The sequence below is a fragment of the Phyllobates terribilis genome, unplaced genomic scaffold, assembly GCF_046119375.1.
Source record: "Phyllobates terribilis strain yellow unplaced genomic scaffold, ASM4611937v1 Scaffold_1__5_contigs__length_1240528914, whole genome shotgun sequence".
Lineage (NCBI taxonomy): Eukaryota > Metazoa > Chordata > Amphibia > Anura > Dendrobatidae > Phyllobates > Phyllobates terribilis.
This window is the reverse complement of record NW_027362761.1, coordinates 316,143,501-316,160,395: the sequence shown is the minus strand read 5'-3', so window position 1 is coordinate 316,160,395 and position 16,895 is coordinate 316,143,501. Positions and strand designations below refer to the sequence as shown.

Genomic DNA, 16,895 nt, shown 5'->3' with positions numbered 1-16,895 from the left:
GTTAGAGGTATAAGAAAAGCTCTGTTACACCTACATCTCCAGAGGTTGTTTTCTACCCAGCACCAGCCTCTTTAATGATGGCTCACTGTCTGACTTTCTTGCTTTGTGTGTGACTTTACAAACACAATGAGGAATCAATCAATTTAAAGCAGCTGGTGCTGGGCTGAGAAACAATGGCTAAAGTGCTCTGTCATACACAGAGCACTTAGCTATTTAATTCTCATGCAAATGAGGCGATGATTTCTCAGGAAGGCAGCAATAGAATATATAAAAGGTGTCAATTGATTTAAGACCTGCATGCAGTTTGGAGGGGATTGATCTCATTGATAGATTTTCCTTTTAAGTCACAGCTGCCATAAGCATTACTTTTTATCCCAAGTGAAAGAGTTAAATGCAGAAATATAACTCTCTAGGCTAGGGGCACATGACATACTTGCAAAACTGTCAAATATGAAATAAATGTGAAAGATTCAGCAAAAACTTTCCAAGCATTCCTTCCTCTACTACTTACCTCCATAAACAGAAGTCAAATAAGTGCACTTTACAATGAACTATGCACCTAGTGGTGAAAACGTCAAGTGGTCATTCTATTACTCGACAGGTAACTTCTAGAAACAAGAGGTAGACCATCTCTTCATATGGACAGGCAAGACTTTACATACCCCACACGGATCGTAGATGGCGGCTAGCTGTTTGCCCCTAGTATCTGGCATGAGAATGCTGTAAGGATGACGGGTGAAAACATTCTAGGAGTTTTATCTGGAAACGCTCAAAGGGACCTAAAGAAGTCATAATGAGGTCAACTATTCAGACTCTTAGATACCAATCCGCTCGGAAATTAAGCACAACAATACAAGCGTCCAGGGCCGTAACTACAACCGGGGCACTGCCCCGGGGCCCCAACCACCCAAGGGGCCCCAAACTGATGGTAAAAAATTGTATTTTAATATCTCATAAAATACCCAGCTCCTATATTCCTGTCAGACAATGTCACCCGGAGGACAGGAGAGACTATCATTTCAATAATTTCCAGGAGCTCTGCCAGCCGTCAATGAATGGAAACCTGCACTGGCCTGGAGAGTCTCATAGCACAAGATTTGTAACAATATGTTAGTCTGGAGATCACAGAGAGTTGGCGATGCAGGCACAGTGCACACTGACTGTAACAAACTCTCAGCATCATTGAGAGGAGACAGTCTCAGCAGACACAAATATCTCTGTGACAAACTGTGAGAAGCCCTGCTATTTAATAAACATATACAGTTATTTGAAAATTGTGCAATATTTGGAATTATTCACCTTATTAATTTTCCAAACATATTCACTGAATATTTAACTTCTAAAACTTGCATCATAAACAAAATCTATTAAAGGTCTTGCGGAACGTGGTGAAGCCTGTGAGTTGTATACAACAATGCGTAGCCGGCTTCACCATGTTCCGCACAACCTCTAGTGATTGAAATGTTGAGGGGTCCCACTATGAAGTTTTGCCCCGGGGCCCCGAAGTTTAGAGTTACGGCACTGCAAGCGTCTCTAGTTTCTATCAATATTAGATCCTAAAAGTCACATCAGGCAGGAGTAGAGAGTCTCATCATTGTTGGACACCAAGTGAAACAGCACTGGATCAAGAAAAAGTTCCATCAAGTACTATTAAACGTCTTCACTTTTAAATCGGGACTTGTAGAACAGAGCAGCCGATCAAGTACAAACCCCCTATAGTCACCTTGAACCCAGGGCAGACGTGGCAAAGTCGCTGGCCTACCATCAGAGTTTAAGGACAGTTTTAGTACTGGAACACAGAAATGTCATGAATCCTAATAACTTTCCAAACAGTTTAAAAAGAAAAAAAAAAAAAAAAAATACCATATAAAAACACACATATGCACACACACAAATGTTTTAAGTAGCTATCGGAATCATAAAAAAAGTATTTTTGGAGAAAGGAAACCTTACCATAAACACAAAACTCTTAAATATTATCCATAATATTATATACAAAAAATTGGTTAGATGGAAAAGGTTTTTTTTTTTTTTTTTGTTTTATACATATATTTTTTCAAGTTTTATGCAAACCGCTGTAAAACAAAGACAAATCAGGACCAGTAACCAGACTGTCCTATACATTTATATATAACCATAGCCACAACCTGGGAGCCATTAATAATTGGTGGGTGCTTTGTTCACGAGGCAAGAACAAGCTACTCATGATGGCTGTTAAATTTCTTTTTTTTTTTTTCTTAAAATTACGCTTTAATATAAATTTGGAGGCCAATAAATCATCTCTGAACTGTGCATTACTTCTTATCTGAGCACACGCTCAATGGATACATAGCAAAGTGCATTGCAAAATATATAGGGATTTAATAATTTCTCAAAGTTCAATGGAACTTGGGATTTAGACAATATAGGTTAGGCTGCATCGCTCTATGATCTGGGTACAGACAGCGATTTCCAGAGCAGCTGCAGGTCTCCGGATCCTATTAACAGCTTCCGATATGCCTAGAAGGCTGTTGAGTTTAGGTCAGGAGATTTGCGAATGGTCCAGAAAATCGGGGCTTGTACAAAGACCGTGAAACAAAAACACAGCCATAGAGTATATTCAGATGCAGAGGTAACAGTGTGGTAGATTTCATAAGTAATAATTACTCCTTTTGGCTTTCTGCTGCACCCTTACCTCTAACATATGAATATCCCATAAGCAACTTCTATAAATTAATCCTTTAGCTGGATACATATATAACATGTTCTTTTTAACTTTAGAAGGGGTTGTCCATGCTGGGCAACCCAAGTTTAATCACTTGAGGGCCTCATTTAAAATGAAAGCTGTATACATATATTCACCTCCCGAAATGGCGCCATTCCAGCAATATCGGCGCCACTATTCCTGTGTGTCATGTTACCGCTGCAGTCTATACCATTTCGTCAGAGCAGACGTCTCTCTGATGGAATATTGAGGAGATGAGCTGCTGCAGCCAACGTCTCGTGACCCAACGTCTCGTGTTCCACTGGGAATAGCGGCGTCCATGTCACTGGAATGGCGCCATTGCGGGAGGGGAGTTTAACAGTTTTTATTTTAAAAGAAGGGCTGAAGTGATAAAGCAGAGATTACCCAGTTGTGGAGAACCCCTTTAATGCAGGCACCTGTTTTGAAAACCCCTTTCAGTACCAGAAGATGTCTGAGATTACCAAAATGGTAGATTTCCAACCATATGAAGATCTGATACACACAGAGGTAAGAGTGACTATCTGTATGTAAAGAATACACTGATAAGAAGGTTTTCTAGCTATAGATTGTAGCAGTAATCTAGCTTTTAGAAATCTCATGAAAGCACTAGCTGATATGGACGTGAAGCATAAAGTGCAGGTCAGCCTAGCTCTACATAATGCATTAAGCAGCAGCATTGCGTCAGTTACTACACAGAATTAGCATTACATAGAATATGTCTTCGCAGGCCAGGGGGTCATAGCATTGCTATTGCATGGATTTCCATAGTATCATTCTATTCAAAGTGCCAACAGTAGTGGTATTGTTTTATAGAAAAATAAAATGGTCCTGCAAAACTAAAAACGGTTTTCATTGCTGTAACCCCCTAGCTTGTAGAAGGCTCATGGATACATTACTACCTTTCCAATAGGTTATGTGCAGAAGATAGAATATTAAATTGCATGTATTTAAAAAGGGGAAAAAAACCAAAAACAAATAAGCAATGGTAATGCAAAGCCCACATTAACCACAAAAGCGCAGAGCAAATACATTAAGAGCAGATGTCTATGTCTCATCTCATTGAGGCCTGTAAAAAGGCAGGAAAAAAAAATAATAAAATGTGCGGGTACTTTACAATTGTTATCATAAGAAAAGCAGCCCCTTGGGACCCATACCACACACAGGGCAATGGCGGAAGGTTAGGCTCAGTCTGTTCATAATTTCCTTCTTCCCTCCACAGCAGCTGCACTGTGCAATGTAACATGTAAGGTAACATTTACTTATGTTGCTCAGGTTCATCATTTGATAAAAATGCAAAATATTTTGGGAGAGATTTAACCAGCAAACCACCCACACCCCAAGGCTTAAATACCTTACCTACACAAAATGGGGAATATACTATACAAACAAGAGGGGCCTTTACACCAGAAAGATTCCCTACATTGTGAATGTGCAAAAAAAGCGGGAGCATGCCTAACATCAAATGCCCTCTTTATCCAGTGCATTAAATGAATGGTTTATGGAACCAGCCATAACACGGGTCTGATGTCTGCAGCACCAGCTACAATGACTGACTGCAGACCACCTTGCTCCCACATGAGGTCAACAGCCGATCTTCAATCACTCTTCCGTCATTTTTTTTTCTGCACAGGGTTTCTGAAACGTTAGTCTGGAGCAAATAATCTTTAGGGCAGGAAATATTTTCCTAATATTCGTTGATTTTCTCATTCACCACAAGAACCTTTCCCCATCCCTGGGATTTTCTAAATATGTGTAAACCAAAAAGGAACATCATTGAAGCTGGCACTTCTCTGCACTTTGGAAAAACAGCCCTAACAGCAGCACAAAGTGAAGTCTTGAACATGCGCTGAAGGCTTTGAAAACACCATCTTGTAATTCATGGTGTCTTCAGTCCCAGGACGTAAGTCTTGTAAGGTTGTGGGTTGCTTTTCCTTGTGTATTCTTGTCCGATGCACACTCGTTTCTTCAGCTTTGGAACTGGGATGCCGAGATGTGTGGTGGGGGATAAAACAGAGAATTTAGGCATGCACAAAGACATAACTGCAAGCCAACACGGGTGAGTGAAGTCTCAAGGACATGAATGCTTACAAGTTGGAGGATGGGGAGGATCTATTCCAGTGTGTTGCAGCAGCAACAGATAACAGCTGATCACACAGAAGAATACGTTTACACAGGGGGAGGAGGAGAGTAAAAGGGAGAAGGAACCTTCATGTGGATACTCAAGTCCAGCCACAACGTGTCCATATGCTACTACTCTACCAATCCATGAGGTTACTTATTTTTCATCGAAAAGTTCTATATTTTATCTGTTGCTCTTGATCAAAATCCACAGTTCAGTTCTTACATTGCCTGTAATAAAGGTTTCAGAGTGATGCAACCTGATCAGAGAGCAGTGAACAGGACTCACTCCCAACCATTGTCTTTTATCATGTGAGCCAGTTCAATGATAAACTTTCCTTCCTTGTATTTCTGACTGCTTTCAAAGGCATGTTCCTGTGGGAAACAAGGAAATGTAATTACTATACAAGAAGCCATGATGCACTGTTAACCCAAATTGTATTACCCTTCCTAGCCTCTACATTCCTGAAGTCTTAGTTTTTGGTGAGGGGTACATGGGCAGGAAATTTTAAAGGAAATCTATCTGCATGTCTGAGCTATTTTAATCTGAGAGCAGTATGATGTAGAAGCAGAGATCCCGAATCCAGCGATGCATCACTAACTCATCTGCTTGATGCAGTTTCAATAAAATCAGTGGTTTAAATCAGCAAGAGAATATCACTAAAGGACTAGGTGTCTCGTGCCATGTAGTCCTCATCCTTTGTGTATCCCCGCCCCCCATCACTGATCAGCAGCTTTCTGCCAATTTATGTGTACAAAGAAAACTGCCAATCAGTGGTGTGGGTGGGGTTTTAAAGGGCTCAGCATTCAGAGCACTGCTAAATCTGCAGCAGAGAAAACAAGGATTTTATCACAACTACAACAATCAGCTCAGTAAGTGACACATCGCTGGAATCAGGGTCCCTGTCCCTACATTTTGATGCTTTTAGATTACATAGCAAAAACCTGGTAACAGATTCCCTTTAACAGAAGTGATTAGGAGTGGCACAGGTCTTTCTATGGTTGCACCAGTCTCTCATTTAGCAACATGACTGACTCCTTTTGTGCTTATTTTACTAGAGGTAGGAATTAAAGTGGATAGGAGACTAGATTTCACAATACATTATTAAATAGATCTTAGACCTGTTGAAGCTGGTGTGCTCACTAAAAATGTATACAGGAATAGCTGTATAACCCTGTTAGATTTCCTGCCCGATAGGAAAGTGGGCAATTTACAAGTTCAGCTGGACTTTCGTGACAGGCCCTAGAAAACGATTTCCAGCTAGAAAAACATAGTACTTCAAAAGCTGTGTCAGCAAAAAAGGAATTCTTCCTTGTAATGTCCTTGAGATTTGTTTATTTCTACAACTTACTTTACACTTATACAAGTCGCTATGAAAGATGTTCTTTATGAAAATATTTCCCCTAAACCTGAACAATCAGAAACTGTTGTATGCGCAGAGCTCTGTTTTAATAACTTACATATTTCCAGCCCAGTGTGGTTTTACAGTTCTCACAGTATATATCAGCCACTGCATGCAACCCGGTTAAAAGGACCCGCTCTTCTGCTGGGCCACAGCCAACATTTACCCTGGAAGACAAAAGCAGGTGATTGTCAGTGACAAGATTAAACATCAAAAACCACAAACATTAAATAATTAAGTAATAATCAGCGCCTCCGACCAACATAAGTAGCATGCCACATTTCTCCATGGCACATACTTTCGACAGTGCAGCGGGAAATGTGGCCAGAAATTTAAAAGCGAACTCTACCCGAAATCTGTTAGGACTAACACCAGGCTGCTACTTCCATCATGACAAGTACTCAATATAAGAACATCATTAGGCCATTTTTTTTTATGGTAGACACGTCCAGACACCAAATGGGTATATTCTTTTTAACATGTAATTTTTAGTTATGGTAAATCCGTTGTTTTTCACTGTTTTTCCTCATTTTCTGTATGTAAAAAAATGGTATTCCCAATTGCAGTTACGGAAACGTTTGTCTGAACTCAACTTTAAAAGGAAATAAAAAAACTAAATCCAAAACCCTTGAAGGCATAGAAATAAGAGTCTGATTTATTGCTACTTGAAGTCTTATTTTTCTGGGTTATCTTGATTTCCGATGATGGGTGACAAGCACTAATAGCAGCAGTACTCATAGGGGAGAGTTTTGGATGCTGTGATGAGTAAGCAATGCATTTCCATGGCTGCCTCCAGGAAGAATTGCTTGATCATTCATGTGTTGTATAGAGATACAAGCACAGAGTATGTATGCAAACCGGACCATAGTGGACGAGGGATGGTTAAATTGAAACATAAAGGGGTTAATACTTTCAAGCCACTTCTGTCTACAGAAGGACACAGGGGTAGAGCTTAGTCAGATTCCAAAGCAGCAAATCTTGGCAAGCAGAAGTGAATACTACAAGCATTTCAGATGCTTTCCTAATCTGACTGTGTAAGACACACCGAGCAAGCGGGTGACAAATCCTCTAGAATTTCCTGCTTGTGGAGCCTACAAACACTCAGCAGATGCGGTCCACGCCAGGTGCTCCATGGCAGGACAGACAAGACTCCGATGTCGACCTTTCTTTCTCACGCCCTCTATTTATAGCCGGCAGTTTGGACAGATACTGCAAGATTATAAATAAGGAAATGACCTGACGGAGAACAGCTTTGCACTCCCGACCAAAATAACCCTGGCTAGGTGTGATCCTAATTCAGTTTGTGATGCATGGTGGGAGGCCGTTATATTTACCAAGTGCATATTGGTTAATATGATGATACTGATGTAGGGAGGACACGGATAAATCATTAAACACGTCTCATTCTATGAAAAGAAGAACGTTTTTAAAATTATGTTCTAAAAAGGTGTTTAAAACTCATTATATACAGTAAAGTGTAAAAGTTTTAGGCAGTTGTGGGGAAAAAAGTGTTACGAAGTAAGAATTCTTCCAAATATAGAAGTGTTTAAAATAAAAATAGACCATCATTTAGCAAAATGTAACAATGAGCAAAAGAGAAATCTAAATCACATCAATACTTGGCGAGACCACCCTTTGCCCTCGGGGCATCAAAACATCAGTTTTTTTTAGTTGCACATGCACATAGTTTTTGCAGGAACTCGGCAGGAAGGTTGTTCCAAGCATCTTGGAGAATCACAGATCTTCTGGTTGGTGTAGGTTTGTGCAATTTCTTCCATTTGGCTGTAACAGGGGAGTTTGTTCACCATAGGTCTGGAGAGTGTCTGGAACAGTGAAGCATGGTGGAGGCTCCTTTAAAGTTTGAGGTTTTATTTCAGCAAATTGAGTAGGGGGACTTGGTCCTCAATGGAAATACAATCATACAAAACAATCACGGACGTGTCTGAATGTACTGGTCGAGAAAAAATTTGGAGCCAATGACTTCAAACATACAGGCAATGTTATTAAGAACTATCTGTATTGTAAAGCAGAACAAGGAGGCCCTGAAGTGATGATATGGCCTTCATACAGCCCTGATCTCAATATCATTTGAGTCTGTATGGTATTGCACGAAGAGAAGAAGGATTTGCACATCCTAAATCCACAGAAGATTAAATTTTACAAGATGTTTGGAACAACCTCCCTGCCAAGTTCCTTCAAAAACAGTGTGCAAATGTAGCTAGAAGAATTAGTGCTTTAATGCTATTTGAAAGAAAAAGGGTGGTCACACCAGATATGGATTTGATTTAGGGGACTAAAATATAAAAGAGGAGGGTAAAAAACCCACAACCACCCAAACCACCGCCCCCTTTTTACCAAGTAAAAATAAAGAAATATATATAAAAAAAAAATACCTATTTAGTAATACAGCATTTGTAAGAGTCAGAACATAAAAGTCAAAATAAAAGTATTAAATGAATTACCCCGACTGGTAAGCGCTTTTAAAAGGGGAAAGAAAAAAAATCAAAATACCAGAACAGCAGTTTTTCGGTCACAGCTAGAGCACAAAAGAAAGCAGTAAGAATCGATCAAAAAGTTGTCTCGATCCCAAAATAATATGAATAAAAATACTAGCTCACCACACAAAAAAAAAAAAAAACACAACAACAAAACCTTACATAGCACAATTGATGGCAAAAATAATAAAAGGTACGGGTCTCGGAAATTGCGACACAAACATTTTTTATTTTTTTACAAAGTTCAGAATTTTTTTAAAAATTGTAATAGATGACCTTAAGTTTGGCAGCATAGTAATCATGCTGACCTAGAGAATTGTGTTAATAGGCCACCTTTACTGCACAATTAACGGCATAAAATATAACAAACCAAAATTCCAGTTTTTTCACCATTTTACTGCACTAGGACTTTTTTTTTTTTTTTTTGCAATTTTCCCTTGCTGTATATGGTAAAATGAATGGTGTTAATCAAAACTGCAAATCGTCCCACAATAATCAAGCCCTCACATCTATGTTGGTTAAAAAAAACAGATACGGCTATTAGAAAAAGGAGTGGAAAAACTGAAAATGCAAAAACAAAAATTGCCTGTGTCCTTAAAGGGAACCAGTCACCAGGTTTTCCCCATATAAGGTACGACCAGCATCTAATTAGTATATATATATCCCCAATCTGCTATGCAATGCACAAAAAAAAAGAGCTTTTGTGATACCCACAGATGGTACGGTCCGGTTCGTTGGACGTCTCTGGTCTTTATCCGGCGCCTCCTCTCTGCTTACTATCGCCGTCCTCCTTCGTGTGGATGATGCGTCCTACATTATCCACAGTGTCCCCCATCGCGCTCCTACAGTGCTTTGCTCTGCCTTCGGCAGGGCAGAGAGAAGTGCGCCTGTGCAGGACGGCGATTGGGGTACATTGTGTGGATGAAGCAGGGAAGACAGATGGCGATCGTAAGAGGAGGCGCCGGATCAAGACCAGAGATGCTCATTGGACCGGACCGCGCTGTCTGTGAAAATAATAAAAGGTCTTTTTTGTGCCTTGCATAGGGGATTGTGGGCATACAGACAGCATTGACAGGTTTCTTTTAAGGGGTTAAAATATGGGGTTGTTCAGTAGTGGACAACCCCATTAATAATTGATGCAGATAGAGTTTATTCTTGTGAACGTGATATAGGAATGTTGCTCACAAAAAATTACAGATAAATAGAATAAAAAGGCACGTTTGTCATCAGATTTTTTCTCTCTCTCCCTGAAAATATAAACCATAAGCACAACAAGAGAGAAATCCACAGGCTTCAAGTTAAATACCTGAAATACAGGCACGACTAAACTTGTTCTTCCTGCAATCTATCTATCTGACCAGTAAAGAGTAGGGTGAAAGTTTTTAGAAAGCAAAAACTAAAGCAAGGAAATACTCACACAGAGTTGAAGAGGTAGGCTCGCCCTTGACTTCCCTGAAATGACTGCAGGAAAAAAAATATATACACAAGAGGGTGATTACTCCAGAACAGACACAAATACATCTAGTAATGTGCATTTCTACCAATGATTTGTGCAAAACAAACCTTTACTCAAAATTACACTGCTTTGGAGGGCGGACATTTCCTTATTCTCATTTATGACCATATCCTCGGCTATATGGTAATGCAACGTAGAAGCCGGTTCTAATGGAGCAAAAGATGTCCACCAAGAACAACAAGGGACTCAGCTAGAAAAGTGACAACAAACTTTGTGACCAAGAACCTTAGCAGGAATAGAAAGGGCTTTAACTAACGCTCGGACACTGAATGGAGCAGCAAAGTGCACACAACCACCTTTACCCTCCAACTCCTCCACACTGCTGTCATACAATAAGGAAGAAAAAAGGGCCCTGATCCCCATTTTAGCAGTCAGTCCTCCACCACCCAAGGATCAGACATTTATCACTTACCTATAGAGAGAAAAACCCATTAATGGAGAGAGATGACTTTTCCTTAAAGGGCTTGTTCCCTTTAGCTAATTTTAACCCACAGGCTCAGCAACATATAAAATAACAAAGTGAGCTTTAAGTACCCCAAGTAGGTCAGTGATAGGCTGCAGCACTGTGATATCACCACTGCAACCAGTCAGCAAAGACCAAAAGGGCGGCAAATAAGGGTTGTCCAGGACATTAAAAAAAATAAAACATACATATCTACAAAACGCAAACGATGGAAGAAAAGATGTGTCCAGCACTCCTGACGAGGTTCAATAAAAAATTGCCGTTTATTAGATGTATTAAAAGTTAACGATAGAAAAATAAAAAAAATAAAAAATACACGCGTGTAAGACTGTTATTGGTTTCAAACCCTAGTCCATGGGTTTTTATTCATAATGTTATGATTTTTTATGAATCTAATAAATAGCAATTTTTGATTGAACCTTGGGAGGAGTGCTGGACACATCTTTTCTACATCCTTTGGGGCCGGCTGTCAGCTTCATCCATGCACCACCTGCCTCATTAGACTGTGAATTTTGCCTTAGAACGTGAGCTGAAATTGCATTTTTTTTTTGCTATGAGGCCAGTGATTCCATGCAGCGGTCATGTGCATAATGGACTCATCATTGCAGGACCAATGTGGCAGTGGTGTTGGACCAGCAGGGGACTGAATAGGTAAGTAATGCCCATATTAAACACGTTTTAAATCCCAGAAGAAATATTAACCTGGACTACATGGCCAGGTAGCGGTGATCATTCGCATTGTGTGTTTCTACAGTCAGAGACCAATGAAGAAGGCTAGGACATGCGGCAGCGGACAGTAAGCTGCTTGTCTGTGGCATCCTGCCAGCAGATGACGCATGACAAGAGGTAAGTAAGCACATCACTCATCACTGCCATGTGTCGTTGCGGCCTCCTAACCCTAATTAACATTTGTTCAGATTTGCTTTGCAGCATATGCAGCAATACAGTAAGGTGATAAGAACACAATGATCGCTTACCTTGGATATCAACTCATCATGATTGGCTAAATGTGCTCTACAGTGAATACAACTGTAGGTTCTGTGACAGTTTGGCAGATAAGCCTGGAAAGTTTTGGACTTCGTCATTTTCACCATGTCTGTCTGGGGTTCCTCACTCAGCTCGGGGCTGGCACTGGAAGAATTACAACTTTGCTGCACTTTCTGACAAAAGAAACACTGGAAAATGCAAGCAAAAGCCGTTGTTGGTTTGGGGAGTGTGTGGCACTTCCCACACCGATGCCAAAGGAGAAAGTCAACCTGTGGGGAAAAGAAAAACCATGCCATGTAAGAAGACGGCACCAATATCGCTGAGAACAGATTGTGTCTTTTTTTCAACCTATGGCTACTTGATCTCCCCATATAAACAAGTAATACATAGAATCCAGCAGATGTTAACCCTAGAACGCATGACCATAAAAATCTACACTTTCACATACCTGGGGCCTTTTAGGCCCGTGTGCAAATAATAAATAAATGACCAACTGGAAATGACAAACAACTATATACCTGAGGAATACCTAGAGTTTCAAAATTCTAACTAAAGAAATCTTGCAGAAAATAGAAAACAATTAACAGGGCGGGCCTGCGAGGCCCCAGGTATGCGTTCTAGGGTTAAGGGGACATTCTCAAGTTTGGAAGTTATGTTATCCCCTTCCAGATCGCTGTGACCCCCAATAATCCCATGCAGCAGTGGTCAATCATGTGCACTGTCACACCATTCATTCTTATGGGAGTGTTGAAGACCAGCCATATGATCTGCCACCTCTGGTGATCTCATTAAGAATGAACGGAGTCCGCATAACAGACCACCGCTTCATTCACACGGGTTCAAAGCCCCAGTTCTTGGGAACAGTGGGGGTCCCAACAGTCAGACCCCCAGAGATGAGGAAGTTATCTCCCATCTCATAGATATAGGGCAGCATGGTGGTTCAGTAGTTAGCACTGTTGCTTTGCAGAACTGGACTCCTTTCAAATCCCACCAAGGAAAACATCTGCAAGGAGTCTATCTTCTCCAAGTGTTTACGTGGGTTTCCTCCGGGTTCTCCGGTTTCCTCCCACACTCCAAAGACATCCTGATAGGGAATGTAGATTGTGAGCCCCAATGGTGACAGTGATGATGAAGTCTGTAAAGTGCTGTGGAATTAATGGCACTATATAAGTAAGCAAAAAAATAAAGGACAACTTCCAAATTTGAGAATACCCCCTTTAATTGAGAGCCCACAATGGTCAATGCCATTCTGTGCAGCAGACATACTGCATGTAAATAGGCTTTACTTCTGTCTTCCATAACGTAGTCAGCAAGCAGAAACCTAAACAAACAACTTGCAAACGCAGTAAAGCAAATCCATGTGTGGTGTCTAAGAATAGAAAGGCAAATATAGCCTCCACATTACTGGAGATGCAGAGAGCAGGCTACAGGCCGGCTCCTTCACAGGAGGGCGGCTGGGTACACTGTGCTCCACAAGACACTTTTACCAGCGCTCATGTAAAACACTTTTCTCAATATTATGTAATAAACTCAAAAAAGTACATTGTAATAAGCCTGGGTAATCTACGATTGGCAAAAAAAAAAAAAAAGTCATGAATTTTCTCCTACTCCCGATCTGAATGCTCACATTATACTTTCCTGACAGGGTACGATTGGTGTATAATTCTGTAAAGCTTGTAGTAATCGCATTAAAAGTGGAAATACAAAGCAGCACATGGGACTTAAATGTGCAGCGAAACCGATTCTTAGGGGACAGTATTCTGAAGAAAATTCCCACCGCACTACATAAAGCCCCTCAATACTATTATCTATAAAGGTGCCAACATATTCCACCTGACTGTATAGGATTTACCAGCAGCCAGATCATAATCTGATGAAAGCAACAAGAATGTATACCAAGAAGCAGAAGCACAGATTTCCTGCTGAAACAGTTAATCCCAGCAGCCCCATATGCTTTGTGGCATATGCAGCGATACAGTAAGGTGATAAGAACACAATGATCGCTTGCCTTGGATATCAACTCATCATGATTGGCTAAATGAGCTCTACAGTGAATACAACTGTAGGTTCTGTGACAGTTTGGCAGATAAGCTTGGAAAGTTTTGGACTTAATCATTTTCACCATGTCTAGCTATGGGAGGGGGACCTATAATGTGAATAATACAGTAGTCTAGCTTATGCCTTCCCATGGCCATTCCCCGCAGACTTATTTGCCAATTTTACAGTGAAAATGTGGGGAGGGGGCCCTATGCAGGCTCACACACGCCATAGGGAATGGAGATAAGCTTTGACTGATAAGCCCCTTCCCTTCACAGGGGCCCCAAGGCAGCTGTAATGGCTATGCAAAAATCAGCATTTACAAAAGAAAGCTGCTGCGGCTCCTATAAGTGTCTTTTGTGCACTCACATTTTGCATTACAATATGCCCAGTAAACTATTGGGCTGTAGACTGATACCCCATTGATCACAGGTACCATAGACATTCATAAAATGACAATGCAAATAAACCTCTCAATGCTTCAGCCCGAACACCTGCCTATATAAACAAAGCATGTGCAGAAGGAGATGGGTTATCAGAAACACCCCAAATGTGAAGTGCGCACATTCAAGTCCCCGCCTTACAAGTGACACTCAGTTTACTGGAGCTGCGAATCCACAAGTAGCTACATTATAATTGCTGACAACACATTATATTGTAATAATAGTCTCACAATAAAATATCCCCAAATTTAAGCTAATATCTATGTGAAAGCCCCATCAATCACTGCCAGTGTAGGTCCAGTCCCCCCCCCCACCACCACCACCATCTTCTGTCCTTATTTACAGATGACACCACAGTGTATATACATAAACTATATATACAGATCAGCAACCAGCAAAGCCAGTCTGGTAATGTATCCGACCGGGGAGTCATTGGATGACGTGAACATAATTTGGTTATAGCCTTCCCCTCAAACAAAGAAGAAAGGCACATGGCTGAGTACTGGGCAAGAACCAGAAATTGTAGGAAACCACATGAACAAAGGATTCTTGGTCTCTCAGAAATGTGGATCCTTTACTTGTGTGAATAAATGTAATTTGTTTTGCCATTTTTATTGACAAATATTGAAATTTCCAACATAAAGACTGGTGTAGCAGAAACCATTGTGACCATGGAGATTGTACAATGTCCATTGGATGTGACAGAGGCTTAAATGGATCTGGTCTATTTCGATGATTCACATAGGCACAAAGCGCTGCAGGATTACGCCTGCTGTGGACACGGAGGACACATAAATGCAAGGTGCCCCAACACAAAGAAGCTTCCTGAAAACAGTCACACAGGAAAATCATTTGCATGGATTTCTGGAACGAAGTCCATTGAGATCTTTGTTTTCCTGAGCGCAATAACCCAGGCATGAGGTCTACAAGCGAGACTGGATTCAGAAACTCTCTGATGGCTTCTGTCTATAAATAGAAAGCGTTCAGCCAGTCTTTATGACAGCTCGGGGGCAATTACTTGATAAGTCACGTACGGTTGTCATTCATACAGCCCCAACATAGCAAACACACAATAGAAGAACTTATGACAGCAGGGACAGGGCGCAGAGGATGGCAGACACACGGAGTGCCTACTACACCAGGCAGCAGCCTTTGTTATAGATACACTATTTTGAGTCTAGCCGAGCGCCAGTTGGCACGGTTTATGGGTTAACACAACCTCTTTGCCCATTTTCACACACACACTGGGCAGGCGAATGTTGCTTTGTGCACAGAAACACAATGCAGTTTACTTGTTTGCCCAAATCCAACAGAAAAACAAACTAAACAACAACAAACAAAAGAAAAACCACAACATTCTAAAGAAAAAGTATAAACACACAAAATAAAGCACAACAAACACTAAGTATTACTCCGATCCCTTCAGATCTAGGGACAATGTGACAGGAGTTTCATATATTGTTAACACGTATGTAAATAATATATAATTAGAGACACTTCGGTATCACTAGGGGTGATAATTATCCCCAGCCGCGTGCAACAAACTACAGGACGCTTTTATTATCAGCTGCCTGTTGTCTCGCTCCAAGTTACCACAACACAAAGGAGAAACAACTAATATTTATTATTTGGACACAATGAAGACTAAATATTATGGCTACATGGACAGATGAGCATGTAAACAGGCCCAGGTCATATTATGTGACCACATTGCACAGGCGATCACCCACAGGCGTGTTACATGTGTCCACACGACTGAAGAGATCACCCACAGGCGTGTTACATGTGACCACACGACTGAAGAGATCACCCACAGGCGTGTTACATGTGACCACATTACAGAAGTGATCACCTAAACACGTGTTATGTGACCACATTGTGAAGGAGATCATCTACACACGAGTTATATGTCCACATTGCACAGGAGATCACCTACAGGCGACCACATTAGAGGCGATCACCTACAGTCAGATGTGAAGTGAATGACTGCTGTGCTTACCCCAGGCATGCAGATCTTGGCCCTGTCTAGAGGGGGCGCTGTCACCACTGGATGGCACAAGTTTTCAGCGTGTGGTGCCCCTGAGCACAGACCATGCTGTGTGATCCCTGCTCCTGCCTGACACATCCCAATGACATGGCTGCAGCAGCCCCACTCCTGACCCCTTCACCCCCATGGTGCCCCTGCCAGAGGAGGTCATGTCGCTCCCCAGCAGCCTGTGCCACACTCAGACACTGTGGTCCCTCGTCCCCCACATTTCCCCTCCTTACTCGTTGCTTCTTGCTCCCTCTTCTCTTACACCTTCTCCGGTTCGTACGTCGCTCATTCTCCGGGCGGCCTTCTCACTCCGCCGCCGCCACCTCCTCCCGCCGCTTTTGTTTGGTTACTGACTGGAAACCGATCAACGGCGGTTTAGAGAGAAGGGGGGGAGCCTACGTAAAAACACAGTCGTTAAGAGCCAATCAGAAGATGGATACTTTTTACCGTCACCAATTCAAGCACCAACTATTCAGAAGGCCAGAGCTGTGAAACAGAACTATCCAATAGTCACCGAAATCCTTGTGCGTCACAGCCAATAACATCGCGGGTCTTGTGAGTATTGACCAATGGGGAGCGGAGGCTGCTTCGAGACAAAGGATGTTTTGGTTGCGGTTGGGGAGGAGACTAGCTTAGGAGGCGTGGCCTGCAGTGACAGCAGCTGCTTCTTAGA

The 16,895-nt window shown here is 41.5% G+C and overlaps 1 protein-coding gene across 1 annotated transcript; it reads right to left on the bottom strand.

The window, feature by feature from the left end:
- Positions 1 to 2,214: 2,214 nt before the first annotated feature.
- On the bottom strand, positions 2,215 to 16,680 carry YPEL1 (yippee like 1). Its single transcript, XM_073675164.1, has 5 exons — positions 16,456 to 16,680; positions 11,698 to 11,976; positions 10,159 to 10,202; positions 6,305 to 6,413; positions 2,215 to 5,218 (listed from the first exon to the last, which is right to left on the bottom strand). The coding sequence occupies exons 2-5, from the start codon at positions 11,812 to 11,814 to the stop codon at positions 5,129 to 5,131; spliced, it is 360 nt and encodes a 119-aa protein (XP_073531265.1). The 5' UTR covers positions 11,815 to 11,976; positions 16,456 to 16,680; the 3' UTR covers positions 2,215 to 5,128.
- Positions 16,681 to 16,895: the final 215 nt, after the last annotated feature.

Bases quoted from the DNA above. Each gene is read 5' to 3' on its own strand.
- YPEL1 (XM_073675164.1), bottom strand. From the start codon at position 11,814: ATGGTGAAAATGACGAAGTCCAAAACTTTCCAGGCTTATCTGCCAAAC. The intron at 10,203-11,697 runs GTAAGCGATCAT...TTTTTCCTGCAG, and splicing joins ATGATGAGTTGATATCCAAG to TCATTTCAGGGAAGTCAAGG. The intron at 6,414-10,158 runs GTGAGTATTTCC...TTTGTCTTCCAG, and splicing joins GCCTACCTCTTCAACTCTGT to GGTAAATGTTGGCTGTGGCC.